This window comes from Xenopus laevis, chromosome 1S, assembly GCF_017654675.1.
Source record: "Xenopus laevis strain J_2021 chromosome 1S, Xenopus_laevis_v10.1, whole genome shotgun sequence".
Lineage (NCBI taxonomy): Eukaryota > Metazoa > Chordata > Amphibia > Anura > Pipidae > Xenopus > Xenopus laevis.
The window spans coordinates 161,678,211-161,698,609 of record NC_054372.1 but is presented as its reverse complement, the minus strand read 5'-3'; the positions used below and the strand labels follow the sequence as shown (position 1 = coordinate 161,698,609).

Below are 20,399 nucleotides of genomic sequence, written 5' to 3'. Positions count from 1 at the left end.
AAATATTTGAGTACTTCTAATGGTAAAGTATGGGTTATTTTTCCGCTAAAATTTGAAAAATTTGAAATATTTATTGAAGATTTTAGATAGCTATTTGTGCAAGGAAAATTGATTATGAGTAAGTGGTAGGTTAATAGTTTGGTAACAGTACCATGTAAATCTTACTTATATAATGCTTTTAACTGGTTTTAATAATTTTTACTTCCAGCACTTTTCACAGGGTTCTTAATTGGACTACACCTTTTGCACAATGGACTATTTACATGGACTTTATGGACATTGTTATTCGATTTAATACTCACCTTTAGGGGGAGGGTGATAATTGGTAATGAAGATCACATTGAGGTCATTTCCTGTTTGTATGCTTTAAAAGTTTCATTGAGCATTCTGTGTATTACACTTGACAAAGAGCCAGGAGGCTCGAAACATGTAGTGTGAAACATAAATAAATTCACTTGAGCAGTTGTTCTGCCTCTCAGGCTCTTCCTTGCCTAAATCTTATTGTTCCAGTTTGAAGTGTACCCAGGTGGAGGTACTTAACAAGGATTGAAGCCGACGAATTGTATGCAGTAGGGTCACAGGTAACAGTCACCAGACTGATTAGATATTAGATAAGAGAAGTATTGTTCTTTGGCTAATGATAGAGCTCGGTTATAGCAAGAGAGCATGAATTTGAAGTGGATGAAATCAGGATCAGTTCGTGACTTTCTCCATCGTCGCTCAGCTGATCTACTACATCTTCTGAGGTACCGTGTTACACTAGTGTGCCAGGGTTGGGGTTTAGCTGGCCGGCTGTGACGGGTGGTAGAAGGTGCAAGGGAGTCAAGTGCTGTTGAAAGGGCATCGTTGTAGAGAGAAGCTGCCATATTGGGACAGGAGAGAGTATTAATATGAGATATGGATTGTGCTGATACTGTTGATAATTGTTGTGGTTCAAAAGCATTAAGGTTTCTGTACGTATGGGTAGAGAGAGATGGTTGTGAAGGTGCAGGTGAAAGCAGTATCTGAAAGGAGAGTAGATGATGGTCAAACAGAGGGTAGGGAGAGTTTATTAAGTTGGATGGGCAGCATGAGTGGCAGAATATAAGGTCAAGAGCATGACCCTCAATGTGGGTAGGTGAGTCGGTCCACTGAGAGAGACCAAATGAAGCTGTTAGAGAGAGAAGTTTAGAGGTGGCAGCAGAAGCAGAGTTGTCAATGGGGATGTTGAAGTCCCCTAAAATGAGAGCAGGTGTCTCACTGGAGAGAAAGTATGGAAGCCAGGCAGCAAAGTGATCCAAGAAGGTGGAGTAGGGACCTGGGGGGCGATATATGACAGCAACACGCAGAGAGATTGGAGAAAACAAACGTATGCTGTGGACTTCAAAAGAAGTGAAGGAGAGAGAAGACGGTGTAGTTAGATTTTGAAACCTGCATTTGGGAGAGAGAAGAAATCCCACCCCACCGCCATGACGGCCATCCGGTCTAGGAGTGTGAGTAAGTGAAAAGCCTCCATAGCAGAGGGCAGCAGGTGAAGCAGTGTCTGAGGGTGAGAGCCATGTTTCAGTGATTGCAAGAAGGTGAAGGGATTTAGCTATAAAGAGGTCATGGACTGCTGTTAGTTTATTGCAGATTGACCGTGCATTCCAGAGGGCACATGAGAAAGGTATGGAGGGTGCTGGTTTTATGTGAATTAGGTTTGCAATATTAGAAGTACGTAAAGTCTGAGAGACTGGAAAAGACCTTGTTGAATGCCTGAGAGTAGGAATAAGTGAGGGTACAAATGAGTGAGTTGGACCAGGGTTTGGGGAGACGTCCCCAGCTGCAAGTAACAGTAATAATGAGAGTGAGACAAGGTGTGACCTAGATTTGACAGTGCGAGCAGTGTATTGTTTGATGGAATGAGAGAGGATAATAGATTTAATTTCTATCTTCATAGAGTTCTGAGTTCTGCTTCTTTCCCTCAACCCAATTTCACAATTTCCAATCTCTGGCTTTTTCTCTGTGATTCCCCCAGTATCCCATGTTTTTTTTTCTTCTCTTGTGTCCACATTCCTTTGCCTTTCATTTTTCCTCCCCCTTAAGCCCTCCTTATCCTCTGCATCCCAACCTTTTCTTCTTCTTCTCCTTTTTTACTAAGCTAGTGTTTTTAATCTTGCTCTACTTCTGCATTATTAGAGCCTGTGTGGTGCTACTGAGGAAAGAGCTGACAGTTATTCAAATCTCTCAGCCTATATGCGCGCTAAGGGGTATATTTATCAACGAATGAAGTTAGAGATCACCACATTCCTCTAGAGTGAAATTCTGCTACTCTTCATTTCTTTGGGATTTTTAAAAGAGTATTTATCAATGAGTGAAAATGAAAGTTCATCCTTTGATAAATACACCTTTCAAAATCCCATAGAAATAAATGGAGAGTCATACCTCCCAACATTTCGGAAGTTAATAGAGGGACAAAAAAAATTTTCACACGTAGTGCAGCAATTTTTGTGACCATGCCCATTTCTGTGGCCACACCCCCTAATTACCATGTTCATTTTACAAAATTTGGCAGGTTATGAAGGTTTGGAATAATTCTCCTTATCTAAACTGTTTTTTTGTGGTCTCAAAATTGTTACAAAGTATCTTATTTGCAACTGTTAGCTGTTCTGTGCTCTCTGCTTAAAACCAATTAAGCTAGAAACTTAATATGTTTTTCTGGCTGTTCAGTGCAGAGAAAATTGGGACTTTCCAGTACAAATGAGGGACTGCGGGTTGAGCTGTCAAAAGAGGGACTGTCCCTCCGAAAAAGGGACAGTTCAGAGGTGAGTGGCAGAATTTCACTCTAGAGGACTGTGGTGATTTCTAACTTCAATCTTTGATAAATATATCCCTAAGAGAGCTCTGTTTTATAAAGGCAGGATAAAAGAGAGAAGCACGAGAAATCACAAGCGGTTTTTGCTCCAAAAAATTATCCTTGGGGCTGGGATAAAATTCAGTACAGTATGTCCCTACAGTTGGGAGGAACTGCACAGCGGTTGCTATGGACACAGACGATTCATAATGTCAGAACTAATCGCTTCCTCTTCAGCCAATCAACTAAAGCTCTATTGGCAACGCTTTTGCGAAAGCTGAATGTGGTTGGTTAGTAAGCTTGCCAATCAAGCCTTTTTTTTTTTTTTGCACCGTGCAACCTGTTTATATTATAGGCCGATATTATGGACTGCATTTCCCAGCATGCACCTCGCGGCCTTGTGATGTCAGACCCATATTTCCCTTGTAGGAAGCGGTGCACTGACGTTCTGCGCCCAGGGATCGTATCTGCTGTTTGACAGCTGAGGTTTTGGCGAGAGGGTGTAGAAGCGAGGGGCGATGAGCAGCATGCAGCCACGGCGCCCTGATAGGTTTGATGGCCTAGAATACCGAGGGACGTCGTGGGGACGAGGAGAAGGAGACCCTCCGCCTTATCAGTCCAGTTTCCCCGCAAGGTCATTTAGTTCCTCCGGGGACCTGTCACAGCACTGGGTAACCACTCCGCCTGATATCCCGGGCAGCCGCAACCTTCACTGGGGAGACAAGAGCCCGCAGTATGGTGGAGCCGATAGTAACGCTGGGCCGCCCGCCTTCGGGGAGGAGAACAGCAACAGCGCCAATAGCGGGGGTGAGAAGCTTCAGTCGCCTCTATATGAAGCAGCTGCAGGGCCCGCGCTAAATGTGCGCAGCCTCTAGTGGCCTGAAACCCTTCTCCCACCGCGTGACACCTGCGCAATTGTCTGCAATAAGCGCCTCGTATCCATTGCCAACAATTCATTCACTAGGCCTGTGCCTCAGCCCTGCTCGTAGTTGCCAACCGGGCACATTCGCGATGTAATATTTATTCCTAGGGCCAGTCACCCCCTGATACTTAAAGGGGTTTTCACCTTCCAAACACTTTTTTCCATTGTTTCAGATTGTTCCCCACAAATAGACTTTTTTCAATTAATTTCCATTATTTGCTGTTTTTCCAAAATGTAAGTTTAATATGTAATGTCCCTGTCTCTGGTGTTTGAGTGTGGCAGCTCAGTAATTCAGGTGCAGACTCTAGAGCAGGGGGGGGGGACCAGGGCCCACCGGGGTTGCTATATAAGGGCCCTGCTGCTGCCCCCCCCCAGTATCCGGGACCCTTGCCGCTCCCCATCCCCGAACTCCCCCTCCCCGCGTATATGCTTCACTCATCGTGCGATCGGGCGGGGGGAGGTCAGAGCACCGGCTATATCTAGCAGATCTGGGCCAGGGTCGGACTGCTGACCAATCAGGGCCCCACCATGCCCCCCCCCCAGTAGCAGGGCCCCTGCCATTCCCCCTCCCAGTGGCAGGGCCTCCACTGCCCCAGTCGCCGGGCTCCATCTGACCCTCCCCGCCGACCCCTACCTGCTTCAAGTATCGTGTCTTCCTTGCGTGATCGGGTGGGGGTAGGTCAGGAGCACAGGATATGTCGACTGAAACTGTCTGGGCCTGTGGGGCCCATGAGGGCTGGGGCCCAACGGGTTCTTTCCCAGTGTCTCGCCGGCCCAGTCCAACACTGAGCAGGGGTAGGAAACTGCGGCTCTGGAGCCTCATGTGGCTCTTCATCCTGCTTGCTGCGGCTCGGTCTTGCGGCTTTGCCTGTCACGTCGTCTATACAGCCCTCTCACCTGCCGAAGGCTTCTTCAGTGTGGGACCGCAGTCGCAAACTCAGGAACCCGCCAGCAAGTGCGAGGGCTGTATAGACGTCCCAGGAGTGACCAGCAAGACCGAGCCGCAGGAAGATGATTCATAATGGTTCTTACCGCGGTCACACACTCAAGACAAGAGAAGGAAGATCAGCACGGAGCTTCAGTAACGGAAGTCACATTAAACAGATGAGAACACTAGCATTTAATAGGGCTATTCAGTGTTTAATTTATTTCAAAGTAGGCCTACACATGCACACTGCACTTCTGTTTTTATTCTGTTGTTAACAGGTAAAATTAAAAAAAGGCTAAAACTTTTAAAAGTTTAAAAGCGTTGATATGTTTTGCGGCTCCAGACTATTTTTCTTTAGTGAAAGAGGGGGCAAAATGGCTCTTTTGAAAGTAAAGGTTGCAATACACTTCACTGTTAGCCTCATATAGTCCTAAATCCAAAGAAAATAAAATTTCTAGTGTACCTGGATTTCAAATAATGTGTGCTTACTTCACTGCTTAAGCCAGAAAAAAATCACTGTAATTTTTACTTTAGTCTACAGTATAAGCAAAAGCATATAAATCCTTATATATGTATAGGAAAGCAAATATGCTGCTTAAAAATATGTTGAACTGGAAGGCGTAGGAAAATATGCCCTGCTCAGTATGTAAATTATAGGGATGTTAATGCCCCTATATGTGCTCTGCATTAACACTGCTTGAAGTACAAGCAATAAGTTCCTGTATGTAATGAATCTACTCTGTATTACGACTCTAGATTTCTCACATTTTTCATTCTTTAAATAGTATTTTATTTTGTTCTTATCTCTTGTAGAACAACTGAATCGATTTGCTGGATTTGGCATTGGTCTTGCAAGGTAATTATAATATACGCATGGATGTTTATATGATGAGTTTTTTTTTTGCTATATTGTTTAGAAAACCATTACAATTCCTGCAAACTGAATTTGCCAATATGAAGACAATTGCTAGACTATTTGTATATTTTTTTTCCATGAAGTTAGTTATTTTGTAGTCAAATTCATTCCTTTTTTCTTATCTAAACCTTGGAATGTGGAAATCATTTGTAACACTACATAAGACTGTCTCATAGCTCAAAATATTGGTTATATATGGTTGGCCATCCCCTTAAATATATAGTTTTTGCTTTTCAATACTTATAATTGCACTTAGGTTTTTTTTTGTTTTTTTTTTTAAAGGAGAGGTTGTCTAGTATTTATATAGTGCAGTGTAATTATGTAGTGCTTTACAATGCAAAAAAAACCATAAAGGGGCAGATGTATCAAGGGTCGAATATCGAGGGTTAATTAACTCTCGATATTCGACTGCTGAATTAAAATCCTTCAACTTCGAATATCGAAGTCGAAGGAATTTGCGCAATTCGTTCGATCTTATGATCGAATGAATAATCGTTTGATCGAACGATTAAATCCTTTGAATCGAACAATTCGAAGGATTTTAATCCATCAATCAAAGGATTATCCTTCTATCATAAAATTGTTAGCAAGCCTATGGGGACCTTCCCCATAGGCTAACATTGGCCTCGGTAGGTTTTAGGTGGCGAACTAGGGGGTCGAAGACATTTTTAAAGAGACAGTACTTCGACTATCGAATTCGAACGATTTTTAGTTTGAATCGTTCGATTCGAAGGTCGTAGTCGAAGTAGCCAATTTGATGGTCGAAGTAGCCAAAAAAAACATTAGAAATTCGAACTATTTTTCCTCGAACTTAGTGAAATGAAACAAAAAAATGTGTATAGAGTTGGAGTGAGGTCCCTGACTAAAGAGCTTACAGCCTGTATGACATATGGAACACATGGTGGTGCTTGGTACTTGGCTAAATAATAATCAACATAAGACAATATATTTTCCTACCTCTGGTCACCTATAAGGGTGTCATGTTGCATAGTTAATTAATACTTAGTTCTGAAGCAGGCTAATATTGATAACTATTGGACTTTGCTGTATGCATTTGAACAAATTACCAGAGTATGTGAAATGTGCAGTGGGTAAACGCATGGTTTTCACTGATTTTCCAGGTGTGCATGTATGCTCTATTGTAACTGTAGAGCTTCAGGAGACTCGCTATATTTGTCTGTATAAATAAATGGAATGTCGCTATCATTAGCATGTTGCTCTTTACAGAAGAGTCATCTGAGGATTACTTGCAAACAGAAGAGTTTGATAATGGGACTCCAAAGTTCTTGACATGTATATATCATAAGGTTTTTTTGTTTTTTTTAATGTGTGCTTATTTTCCATACAAAACTAGCTTTGATTTTCTAGCATTGTAGTTCTTAATTTGTTTTTCGCTTCTTCAAGTCTTTTTACAGAGAATGTTTTAGCTCATCCATGCATTGTGTTGCGCCGCCAGTGCCAGGTAATTCATATTTTTCGTCTTTATTATTTTTTTTTTAATGTTTAATATGCCCTTCTGATACAAATGTTTTATTTTAAGTGGTTTAAAGAACTGCTTTCTAAGCAATTAAATGTTAAATCCATTCAGTATTTTTTTCACAGCCAAAAAATACAAATGAACAGACTTGTTAGCCTTTTATGCCACTTATCTCCCCCAGCTGCAGGCAGGTAGAGTCCACACTTCAGAATGGGAATGCAATAGTATAAGTAGAAAAAATAACTCCCTTTTGAGTACTGTGGTGGCACTCACCAGGTGCCTACTCTCAGTGTGGGCAGCCATGCTGGGGCACATTTAATGAGTGCCCAAAGCCCAAATAATATTTGCATGCAAGTGACAGACTCCAGGTGACCACAAATTTACACAGAACATCTCCTGGTTTCTGCATCTGTTACAAATTTAATCAGTGTCCTGGGTTTGGTCAAGGGTGCATTTTTCAAGTTATACGGTTTCCCCTATCCGGAACATGGGCTCCATAAACCTGCTTAAACTTTTCTACAAGACACGCTATTTTTTGTTACAGTTTTAAACCCATGTGAAATAAAAAAAAATGCCCAATAAAATAAAACATTATACATTCATTACAAATTTTCTATGATTTTTAAGTTATTTGATTATGTAATGCTGTTGAAAGCAGTGTTTCTTTGTGTTTTTCTATGCTCTGACTTTTGGAGCACTTTAAGACAAGCAGGTTAACAAATCTTGCTTTGCTGGGGAACTAAGACATTTGCAACATTGGTTAAAAGTAACATCCAGGTGTTGCTTTTAATAGCAATTGTTTTTACAGGTATGGGACCTGTTATCCAGAATGCTCGGGACATGGGGTTTTCCGGATAATGAAACTTTCCGTAAAATTGATCTTCATACCTTAAGTATACTAGAAACTCGTATAAACATTAAATAAACACTTTTTGCTGGTTTTGCCTCCAATAAGGATTAATTATATCTTTGTTTGGATCAAGTAAAATGTACTGTATTATTATTATTACAGAGAAAAGGGAATTAATTTTAAAACATTTGGATTGTTTGGATAAAATGGAGTCTATGGGAGACAATTCCAGAAAGATTCACTGGCACTCAAAGGCTGGTGCAAGCAGGGACAAGCCCTTGCGTGCTTATTTTCAGATAAGGCAACGTTTTGGGGTTGAACCCCTTTGTCAAGCATTGGAAGACAGCCATTATGTAACTTGAAGCTTTCTGGATAACGGGTTTACAGATAACAGATCCCATACCTCTAAAAAAAGGCTCAGTGGCCTGGAAAGCTTGCACAGATACCTAACCCAGTTAATCCAATAATAGTATCATATACATTGTGTCCTGTAAAATCCATGGGTAATAGAACAATTTTTACACACAAGTTCAGTGAGCCTGCATATTATCTATAGTTAAAGTTAGAAGTATGGAGAAAAGAAGCAGATGGTATGATCATGTTTAAAAACGGATGGATATACCACATAGTGTTCATCCAGTTAACATGTAAAATGAATGCCGTTTGTCCGGAAGAGTTTAGAAGTACACTTCTGAAAGAAGCTATAGGGTATGATAAATGTGGTTAATTAACCCTCGATATTCGATCCTATGTAAATCTGCCCCATAGTGTCTGCACCTTTTCTACATACGCCCAAGTGAAAAAGGTATAGTTTCCTCATTAAGTTTGCAGTGCAGGTGCACACATGAATGCAAACCAGACAGTGCTGTATACTAGAAAGGGCTTTTCTTTTGGCACAGGAGTTTTGTGTCAGAAGAACAAGGTTTTATTGCTGCACTCTGAGGGTGAGGGTGATGCCCATCTTAAAGGGCACCTGTTGGCAGAATATATTATCCCCAATAAAAGGTGTGGGCTATTGGAGCCCACACTACATTTGGTATAACAGTAGTTTTAATGTTTTTGTTTTTTTTTTAAATGCCTCCAGCACTAGGCAACCTGCACCAGGAGGGAGCTCCCATTATGAGCAGCCATGTTGGGGCATGTGTATGCGCATAATGAGCAAATGTTGCAACTTGACGTCAGGAGCTTGTTATGCTCATGCGCTTTGGCTGACATGGGTGCTCGCACCGGGCTCTCCCTCCTGGTAATAGTGTCCTAGCGCAGGTGTGGGGGCAATTAAAAAAAAAAAATTTATCCCCAACAGGAGTGCCCGGTTGGGGATAATATATTTGCCAATAGGTGCCCTTTAATGCCTAGATGCTATTAACCTAAGAAAGTGCTGGATGCTTTTTAAGCAACTTAAAAAATACTTTACTGGTATACAGACATGTAGAAAAATATTGATAGTTCCCCCTTGTTTTTCTTTAGTATGTATGTGTATATATTGTTTACAGTCCCTTTATTAATGTTGAATTAATATCTTTGGTGTTATTTTTTTATGTTAATTATTTTAACATAACACTAGGTGGCAGTATTACAATGTATTTAAACGGTGTAGCACGCAAAGATCCTGTTTACAAGGAAATTTTAATATTTATATTTGTATAGTGGTTTGGTTTCCACTTCTTTGCTTGTCATAAAGAACTGCTTAGATCATGAACTGCACTGAATTTTTAACAGAAATGAATCTGTTTGCCCATTTGTTCTTCACTGACTTCATTGATGTTAATGTTATATATTTCATTTCTCGTTAGGTGAACTATCATGCTCGAAATTACCAGTTGTCGCCATTTAATATTGTTAATATTATGTACAACTTCACTAAAACACAGGTATGTTTAAAATTCTATTTCTTTGCTGTTATCCTTATATTTCTAAACCAATAAAACAATATCCAAAAACCCTGTTGTCCATAAGTATATTAACAACCCCAAAAAAACTGCAGCATCTTGGTTATCTAAAAAATAGTCCATACATAGAAATTACAATTCATGAAAAATACATTATAAAATATGCTCTTGTCAGCAAAGCACAAAAAACATTTATTTCTTGTGGAGGCCGAGAAGGGCAATCTTCCCTCCCTCTATTCTTGTTCCATTCTATACTCTCCCTTTAATTCAAGACACTTTCAATCATTGTAGTTTCTGAAAGGCATCCAATGATTTAAATTGATAATAAAACAGTACTTTGTACTTGATCCAAACTACAGGTATGGGACCTGTTATATAGAATGCCGAGATTTTCTGGATAACTGATCTTTTACATAATTTGGATCTTCATACCTTAAGTCTACTAGAAAATCATGTAAACATTAGCCCCAATAGGCTTTTTTTGTCTCCATTAAAGGAGAATTCAACCCTAAACTTAAAAAACCCCTACCCTACATAGACCCTCCTCCCCCCAGCCTAAGTGTTACTTAGTTTAGGGTTGAATTCTCCTTTAAGGATGAATTATATTTTAAGGTGGCCATACACGGGCCGATAAAAGCTGCAGATAGACAGAGTCAGCAGCTTATTGGCCTGTGTGTGGGGATCTCCGACGGGCTTCCCAGATCGATATCTGGCCAAAAGTCGGGCAAATATCGATCTGAGGGTTAAAAATCCCATCGGATTGCAGCCACATCTGTTCGTTGATGTGGTCCCACAATCCAACTGCCCCTATTGCCTGCATTATGATCCGATCGTTGGGCCCTAGGGCCCACTATCGGATCAACTCGATATCGTCCACCTCAATGTGGGCATATCGGGGAGAGATCTACTCATTTGGTGATATCGCCAAACTAGCGGATCTCTACGTGTATGGACACCTTTAGTTTGGATCAAGTACGAGGTAATGTTTTATCACCACAGAGAAAAAGGAAACCGTTTTTTAAAAATTTGGATTATTTTACTATAATGGATGGGAGATGGTCTTTCTGTAATTTGGAGCTTTCTGGATAACGGGTCTCATACCTGTATTATATAATTAATCATTATTGGAAGCAAAACCAGACTGTTGGGTTTATTTAATGTTTACATGATTTTCTAGTAGCGTTAAGGTATGAAGATCCAAATTAAGTAAAGATCTGTTGTCCGGTAAACACCAGGTCCTTAGCATTTTGGATAACTGGTCCCATACCTGTATAGTGATAAATAATGAACAAATACTGTCAACTGAGGGAATGAGAGATTCAAAATATTTGTCCAATGCAGGTTGTTCCCTTCACTTTGCCCCATAAATTGTTGATAACCTGCTATTAGAGGTATTTGGAAAGTATTTTTGAGTAATATCTAATTGGTGGATTTTCATTTGTGTTTTTGTACAAAATCACAGGGCCTGCGAGCACTCTGGAAAGGAATGGGAAGCACATTTATTGTTCAGGGCATAAGTCTTGGAGCAGAAGGCATCCTTAGTGAATTTACTCATTTACCAAGGTACGGTTGTTTCATTTTAGTTTTTACAGATTTGCTTAGTGTATTTTTCTCTTCTTTACTACTATCCTCCATGTTTAGAGTCCGCAACTGTAATCTGTGTTTTGCTCAGCACACTGTTAGCCAAGCTTCTACAAAAATGTTCTGATATTCCCTAATTGGAAAGGAAGAATAATTCAAAACTAACCAGTAAATGTTAATGTTGACAACAAGCAGTTTCACACAGTGGAGCATAGAAATTGCCACTATTTTTCTATCTTTCTTTTTCCTCCTTGAGGTTTATATTAATACAGGTGGGTATTTAAATTATTGTAAATACAAATTGTAACATTCGGGTGTGACTCTGGGTGCACTTTATATTATGCCAGACTTTGCTTAAAAAAATACCGTTGGCAAAGTCTGTAGTTTGTTAAAAAAAAAGTTTTACAAACTACCCTGGCCTCTACCCAAGTTTATTAGACTTGAATCACTTTCTACATGTTTTGTTTTTTTTACTGGCAACATCTCAGCCAGTTGAAAGCATATAGAATGTGCAGTGTTTTACAGCGGGAGGGACTGTATAATAATAACTTGTATTTCTGTTACTATTCATAAAAAAACAATAGCATTAAAGATTATCAATTGTTTGTGTTCTTCATAGGGAACTTAATCATAAATGGAACCCAAAGCAAATAGGGGGGCATCTTCTTCTGAAAGGGTAAGTGTTCACAAGATACCTAATTATTACATGCTAGACAAGGTTCACTGAGACAAGTAGACAGGCAATCTAAGTTGTATATAGATATTTAAACATTAATGAAAATTATATTCACTTGCCCCCCTTTCTTTTATTTACTAAGCAAGGATACTTTATATGGGACATACCATTAGAAATATGGTGCTATTTTTTTCATTCATGTTGCATGCTGTTTATTCCTCTGTAAAAGATACAAAAAGCCTTCCAAAATATAATCCTGATATTTTCAAGAATATAATTATATTTTTGCACTTAAAAAGGGCATAGGGGGGGCCTACTTACTACTTATCATTTTAGTGGATTTAGAGGTTTTTGAAAACCACAAATAAACTTGCTTTGAAGCAATTTTCTGTAATTCAAGATTTTTTTGTTATTTTGAGTTTATAAATTCACAAATTCAAGGATATTGTGGTTTTTTATCCTCAATTGTATTTTTCTATTCTGATTTTGTAATAAATAAGCAAACATTTGAACATTTTTTTATAATTGCGCGCTTAGTAGGGAAAAAAACTGTACTAAACTCAGATTGCAAAAATCATGAAAAATGTGTGATTTTTTTTTTTTATATAAAATCGGACTTTTAAAAAAAAAAAAAAAAAAAATCACTAATTTTTCGGAATTTATTAAACCCCGAGGATGGAAAAGTCAGATTGACAAAATACGGCATCTCAGACCTGTCGAGGTTGCATATAGGTCAATGGGGAAGTCCCAATGATTTTTTGATGTGCGCTGGGTTTTTGTCAATAATCCAAAGTTTTCAGAGTTCAGGCAAGATTCTGAGTTTTCGAGTGAAAAAATCGTGAAAATCTGATTTTTCACGATTCTTTGTTTTTTTTCCCACAAACAAAATTTTCAGGAAAGTGTATTAATAAATTTAGCCCAATTTGGATTTGGAATTTTTTTTTTTCAGAAAATATTGAGATAAATTTGGACTTTGATAAATAAGCCCATTGCAGTATAGAAACGTACACACAGGGAAGATCTCAAAAAAAAATTGTAAATCATACATATGCAGCAATCAAGCGCAATGTAGTAAACAATACATTAGGAAGGAATCCCTGCCCCATAGAGCTTGTACTCAAATTATATTTAAATTACTTTCAAACGCTTTAATTTATTTTTGTGTTTATGCTAGTAGGCTTAAAGGACCAGTAACAAAAAATGTGCTTCTTTGTAACGAAAAAAAAAAACACCAAGACAGTTTTAACTTTTAAATCGCAAAGCTTATATTAAGAAATTACTTACCAATTCTCTGCATGCACTCCTCTTCAGAAACGGTGACAGGGCTACAATCCATTGTGCTGCGCTTGATTTCTCCTCCCTGCCTTTTAAAGGAGATAGCCAGGGAGGATAAATAGAGAGCTGCACCGTGGATAGTGCTTAGTGTATGTAATAAAACCTCTTAAAGGGGAACTATTGCGAAAATGAGAGTTTAATATAAGCTTCAACATACTGAAATAAGACGTTTTCTAAATCTAATCAATAAAAATTCTGTACTGTTTCTGAAATAATGAAGAAGTTTATCTTTACTACTCTTCTCTTTGATTTTTCAAATTGACTCCAAATAGGTTCTAGGAGGTCCCCCATAGGCTAAAACAGCAATTCTGCAGGTTTTAGATGGTCGAATTTTTAAAGAGACTGTACATGATAAATTTCGATATTCAAATTTTTTTTGCAAAATCGAATTTGGACTATTCCCTAGTCGAAGTACACAAAATAGCTTGAAATTCTAAATTTTTCAATTCAAAAATTCACCTCGACCTTTGATAAATCTGCCCCAGGTAAATTTGTCCATGGGCAGTAAACCGTGGCAAACAATCAAATTGTTGCATTTATTGTTGTTCCTGCAGCTGTCAGAAAAAAGCCAATTACTGATTGTTTGCTATAGGTTACTGCCCATAAGCTAATTTGCCCAGTGTTGATGAAGGAGCCATAAGGTGTTTAAAGGCAGTGGAGATAATGACCTCTGAGCTACTGGCCATATACTACAATACTGTTAGTAATAAAGTGTGCCCTTAACAGTAAGATGCTTCTGTTCTTAAGTAACTGTATTTATTTTTTTGCAGATTGGTCTATGTTATTGTAACTCCCTTTTATTCGGCAAGTCTCATTGAAACCGTCCAGGTAATTCCTTATACATCCTAAGCTTCTTGCTCAGTGTTTGTTATACAGACATGAGACCTGTTATCGAGAATGCGCTGGACCTGGGCTTTTCTGGGAAAGGGGTCTTTCTTTAATTTTAATTCCCATATTTTAAGCCTACTAAATAATCTTTTAAACATGAATTAAACCCAATAGGATACTTTTGCCTCCAATAAGGATTAATTATATCCTTTAGGTACAAGGTACTGTTTTATTATTAAAGAGAAAAATGAAAAAATATTTAAATGGAGTCTATGGGAGTCAAAGCAGTAAATTATTGATAATCATCTCCCGGTTTAATATGGCCGAAGACTGGGATCCACTGTCAAATTGTTTTCACTGTGTGCCCCAGACCCCTGACATTTTAAGCCCTATAGGGTAGAGTTATTGTGTTAGAAAAGTAAATATATTTATTACAATACACTAAACAAGATTCAGGGGCTGATTTATTAAGGTTCAAATTAGGGATGCACCGAATCCAGGATTCGAATCACGTGACTTTTTGTCACAAAACAAGGAAGTAAAAAAAATGTTTTCCCCTTCCCACCCCTAATTTGCATATGCAAATTCGGATTCGGTTCAGTATTCGGCCGAATCTCTCGCAAAGGATTCAGGGGTTCGGCCGAATCCAAAATAGTGGATTCGGTGCATCCCTAGTTCAAATTGGAAATTTGAATTTTCGAGTTGGATTAGTGGTCAAAACTCACAAATTCCAGTTGGGAATAATCCTAATTCGAATTCGAGATTTATCATAACTGGACCCTGGGACCAATTTGAATTTGCCACCTAAAACCTAACGAGTTCACGTTGAAGTCAATGGTAGAGGTCCAGTGACCCATTTGAAGATGTTAATAGCCTTGCTAACATATAAATAATACAATGCATATAAAATGTTACTAAATGTAACACTGATTTTTGCAAGCCATACACAGGGCTAATCCGAAGAACAGATTGATTTCAATGTTTTGTGACTTGCAGACTATATGCTGAGCTCATTCACACACACAGTTCTCTAAGAAAATGTAATATAAATTAACGCTCTTTAATATAAATAAAAAGCATGCATTTTGCATCAAAATTACCTCATCAAAGAATCTATTTAACCCAAGAACCCTATATTTACTGTTTTCATTTAAAAAAATAAATTGTTCATTTAAAGGAACAGTTCAGTGTAAAAAAAAACTGGGTAAAAAATATTTCTAATATAGTTAGTTAGACAAAAATGTAATGTATAAAGGCTGGAGTGACTGGATGTCTAACATGATACCCAGAATACTGCTTCTGTTTGCAGCTCTCTTAATACTTAGTTAGTCTGCATAGCTCCCGGTCGCCATCTTCCAGCTCTTAGGGTGTTATTTACTAAACTCTGAATTCAAAAAAATCGGACTTTAAAAAAAAAAAAAAAAATCACAAATTTTTCAGAATTTATTAAACCCTGAGGATGGGAAAACCATGTTCTGGCTATTGTTAGCCTTTCAAGCACTCCAGCCTTTATATATTACATTTTTGGCAGAAACATGGGCCCTAAGCCTTAGATATTAATCTAACTGGAGAATTTCTCTGCTATCATAAAAAAAAATAGCAAATATCCCAGTTATGGTTGCATTTGATTGCACCTGCTTTACATGGGGAGCATAAATGCATGCATCTTAAGCGCAATTACTTTTTTAAACGAGGTAGAATGGATTAATAGTTTTTTATATATATTTTTTGTTTTATAGTTCTACTTTTGTATTGCTTAATATCTTTGTTATTATTCATTATTATTCCAATCCTAATGACAGATTTAGTTGAATGAATGCCATTGTACATTTTTGCTTCTGCCTCGTTGGTATGTAAATTGCTGTGTAATGCTTCCACAGTCTTGGCAAAAGGCTTTGCTTTATGATCACCTCAAACCAGTGTTTCTGCTGGAGCTTCCAAATGTAAGTGTTGCGCTTTCAGAATGTGAATCCTTTAACCTTGGTTTGAGTTGAGCTATTTGTATCTGGCAGGTTAATTCACAACATCTTGCAGTACTCAATGTAACAGAAATTGCAATTATTTCATCAATACTTCTTCGATTAGTCAAATTTTTTCAAACACAAAATATAATTTTTAAGTACAGGGTCAGACACAATGTCCAGAAAACATGGCGGATTGTCTCTTTCTGACTTCTGAAAAAAACTGTATATCCAGAAGCCTGGTATTAATAAAAAAAAAAACTGCTAATATTTATCAGCTTAGATGCCCTTTAAGTAAACTCCGCTAACAGCCATTCCTGGCCGCAGCATCTAAGAGACCCTATTTATTTTTTTTTCTGACCATTCAGCCTTTTTTGTATACTTGTGTTTTGCCCATGTTTAGATAATATACTGCACAATATTTAATTATTCTTTGTTGCTTTTTCCTAAGCTTTGATACTGGAGTAATTTTTATACTTCAGCAGTTCTCCTAACTTCAGTTTTTCTAAATAGGACATTTATGGGGGAATTTAATATGTTCCATTAGCGCAACAAACGTTCATAAAGACCATTGTGAATGTTAGCAGCCATGTTTGCGTAGTTTTTGACCGATTACAGACCTCAATGACCAGAACCAAACCAATGGCTTTTGCTAACATTCACAGTGTATGTAATATCAATTTTGTAAACATATTTTGAGACAAAATATTTAAAGAAACTCCAGAGCAGGTGTTAACGCTGACTTTTTCTTAGCAATGTATAATTCGCCAGTGAATGACTTAACACTGCAAGCGGAAAACACCATTTTAAATAACACTTGCGATTTTTAATTACATCCTTAATGTAGTCCCTTTGCATTGATATTTAGGGTGTTTTACCACTGTATGTCAGAAATTAGGTGAGATAAGTTTGGCAAATTTTAATATTTTTAGATGATTTTCAGAAATGTCATAAAAACCCCTGCTTTTAGCGTAGATTTGCAGTTTGCTAGTTTGAAAAGAGATAATTAACCATTTTGAGAATATGTACTTTCCAAAAATATATGGTTTTTGGGGGCTCTTTTGGCACATAATATACAGTCAGGGTGCTTTGTTCACAGAAGGCGAATTGACAGCCGAGAAAATTCTTATGCACTATTTTCATTTAGGGACCGCGCATGTCCGCTGCTTTGGTATATGTATGCATATTGGACAGCAAACTGTTCAGTAGACCCTTGGTGTTCATATTTAGGGTGTTTTACCATTGTGTAAATGTTAAACATTGGGTGAGATAAATGCAGCAAACTGCAATATTTTTATGCAATTTCAGAAATGTCATTAAACGCTTCCTTTAGTGCAGCTTTGTAGTTTGGCGTAGAAAGACATAGTTACCCATTTTGGATTCAACAGAAAATAAATTGCTTTCAGAGGTCGCCATAGTTTTTTGTAGCTTTTACCCCACATAAAATAAGCAGTGTTTATAAATAAGGGTAAATGTAAGTCATCAAATAAGTACTATATGCACAAGGTAGATTTTGAGGTCAAATACTTACATAAAATGTACATTGGGTATCAAACTGTTCATATTTAGGTTGTTTTATCTTGGTACCTATAGTATATGGGAGATAAGATGCTGCAAGGTGGAAGTTTTGAGGTGATTTTTAGAAATGGCCCCAAAATTGCCAAATTTAGGGAAGATTTGCGGCTTAGTGCTTTGGAGTGGATTTCCCTGAATCCAAATTGGGTAGGCATGTCAATGTGTACTTTCCAAAAATATATGGTTTTCTAGGAGCGAAAGTACATTTTTCTACCTTTGCCCATCAAAAAATGGTGTAAATGTGTTTATTTTGCAGTACCTGGAATGACAAATCATATTGGGGTGTCTTCATCTTGGGACCCCTATATGCCACATATTGGGTAAACCTATACATATTGGACATCGAACTGTTCAACAGATTCCAGGCGTTCATATTTAGGGTCTTTTATCTTGGTACCTTATACAGTGGAACCTCAATTTTACATCCCCTGATTTTAAATCCCCTTATTTTAATTTTTCCTTGATTTTACATTGTTGTTTTGTGGTCCCACCTATATATTATGCACAATACATTTCCCTGATTTTACATTTTCCTGGATTTTACACCATTTTTTTCTGGTCCCCTTAAAAAATGTAAAATGGGGGTTCTACTTTACTATGTGGGAGAAAAGATGCCAAGCTAAAATTGAGGTGATTTTTGGAAATGTAACCAAAATTGACAAATTTAGGAAAGGTTTGCAGCTTGGTGCTTTGGAGTAGAAAGACAAGCATACCCACTTTGGATTAACGTACATTTTTCTACCTTTGCCCCTTAAAAAATACTATAAATGTGTTGATTTAGCAATATCTGGAATTGCAGAACTGATAGCTCAAATTGGCTGTCTTCATTTTTGGGCGCACACTGTTGAAATCTTACTAAATCTTACAATCTTAGGCCAAGCCCTGAACTCATATTTCCAAACTGTCACAAATGCAGAAGTACATCTCCTGCCACTTAACTAATAGGAGGGCTTCATAAGTCATCATTGTGCCCACATGGAAGCCCTGGACTCCATATCTCAAGATAAAATGCTGCCAAAATAAGGGTCTGTTTCAGCGGTAAAAGGAAAATAATTGGCAAAAGGAAGGTAAAGTGTCAATGGCATGTTGCATCAAACCAAAAAACTGAGTATAAAGTTAAAGAGCAATGGGGAGAACAGAAGGAATAGAGGAGAAAAATTTAAAAAAAAACAGGAATAAAAAGATGGAAGAATAGTCAGACACTTACAGTACATTTCTGACAACTGTTCTTTTTTTCCTATCATTTTTCTTAGAGTGAAATTATACATGATAACCCTGGAATATTGGATTGCCTAAAAGAAGGAATGGGCAGGGTACTGAACCTAGGTGTCCCTTACAGTAAGCGGCTGCTACCACTTCTTGTTCTTACATTTCCCACTGTTCTTCATGGCATTCTACATTACATCGTCAGTTCCACCGTCCAGAAGTGTGTCCTGTTCTTCATAAAGAAAAAGAGTCCTCCACGGCTTCCAGCAGATGGCTCAAACACTGTTCAAAACAAACTAGAAGATTATTTCCCAGAACTTATAGCAAATTTTGCTGCAAGCCTTTGTGCTGATGTTTTGCTCTATCCTCTAGAGACCGTACTGCACAGACTTCACATTCAGGGAACACGTACTATTATAGACAATACAGACCTTGGCCATGAAGTTGTCCCAATCAACACTCAATATGAAGGACTGAAAGACTGCATCAATACCATTAAAAGGGAAGAAGGTGGACTGGGATTTTACAAAGGGTTTGGTGCTGTGGTGGTACAGTATACACTTCATGCTATTGTTTTACAAATAACTAAAATAATTTATTCTTCTGTAGTGCAAACTGCTAGCTAATAGAATCATACTATCCACAGAAACAGCTTGCTGCCACCATCTTCTTTTATAACAATAATAAATTGCATTTTTTTCTCCACCCATGCGAAACAGTTGTACTTGGAAATCTAATTAGGCATATACAACCTGGGTTTATGCATCAGATTTTCAGAATAGAACTTCAGTTTTGTCCTGTGAAAAACACATTGTCTTACTGCCAGTGCTGCTAAACAACGTGGCCTTTCGTAAATGTGCATCTTTCGTAGTAATTCTTCTTTTTTCTATCAAAAAATGTAAGCTGGTACCTAAACCGTATGAATCAGTGTCCCGTTAAAATGACATTTTCTCTGCCAATGACTTGCATAATATTACTGCCGATCCTCTGTAAATAAATGTGCAAAAAAATGTTAACAGGGTCTTCAGTTCTTGAACGTGTACATTGTTTTCAAGCAGCAAAATATCTAAAGTAACCACATTTATATTTCTATTCTAAAGACACTGAAGAGCCACTGAATAATAAAATTGTGTAGTGTGGAGGCCTATGCAGGCCCATCAGGTGAGTAACCCATGAGAGCCCAGGGCCCACAAAGAGAAGGGGGTACCAATAGACCTCATATGCTATAACTTTTGCTTGAAGCATCCTCCTAAAATGGCGGCAGATTTTAATCCACTTGCAGGATTGTACAAAACAACATTTATACCGTCTTTATTATACGTGACGTTTTGGTAAATTTTGTTTTCCCATGTATCCACGTCTATAGCTGTTGGTCCAGAACACAGACCGTTTTCTATTGCATTCCTTATGATATACTAGTTCATATGCCTAAAGGTAGTACTA

The 20,399-nt window shown here is 38.0% G+C and overlaps 1 protein-coding gene across 1 annotated transcript; it reads left to right on the top strand.

The window, feature by feature from the left end:
- Positions 1 to 3,201: 3,201 nt before the first annotated feature.
- slc25a46.S (solute carrier family 25 member 46 S homeolog) lies at positions 3,202 to 19,966 on the top strand (the record flags this gene model as incomplete). Its single annotated transcript, NM_001091695.1, is given in 8 exon segments — positions 3,202 to 3,619; positions 5,476 to 5,518; positions 6,983 to 7,040; positions 9,699 to 9,776; positions 11,257 to 11,357; positions 11,995 to 12,051; positions 14,157 to 14,214; positions 19,004 to 19,966. Coding segments are annotated over 8 exon segments (1,254 nt in total). The 3' UTR covers positions 19,583 to 19,966.
- Positions 19,967 to 20,399: the final 433 nt, after the last annotated feature.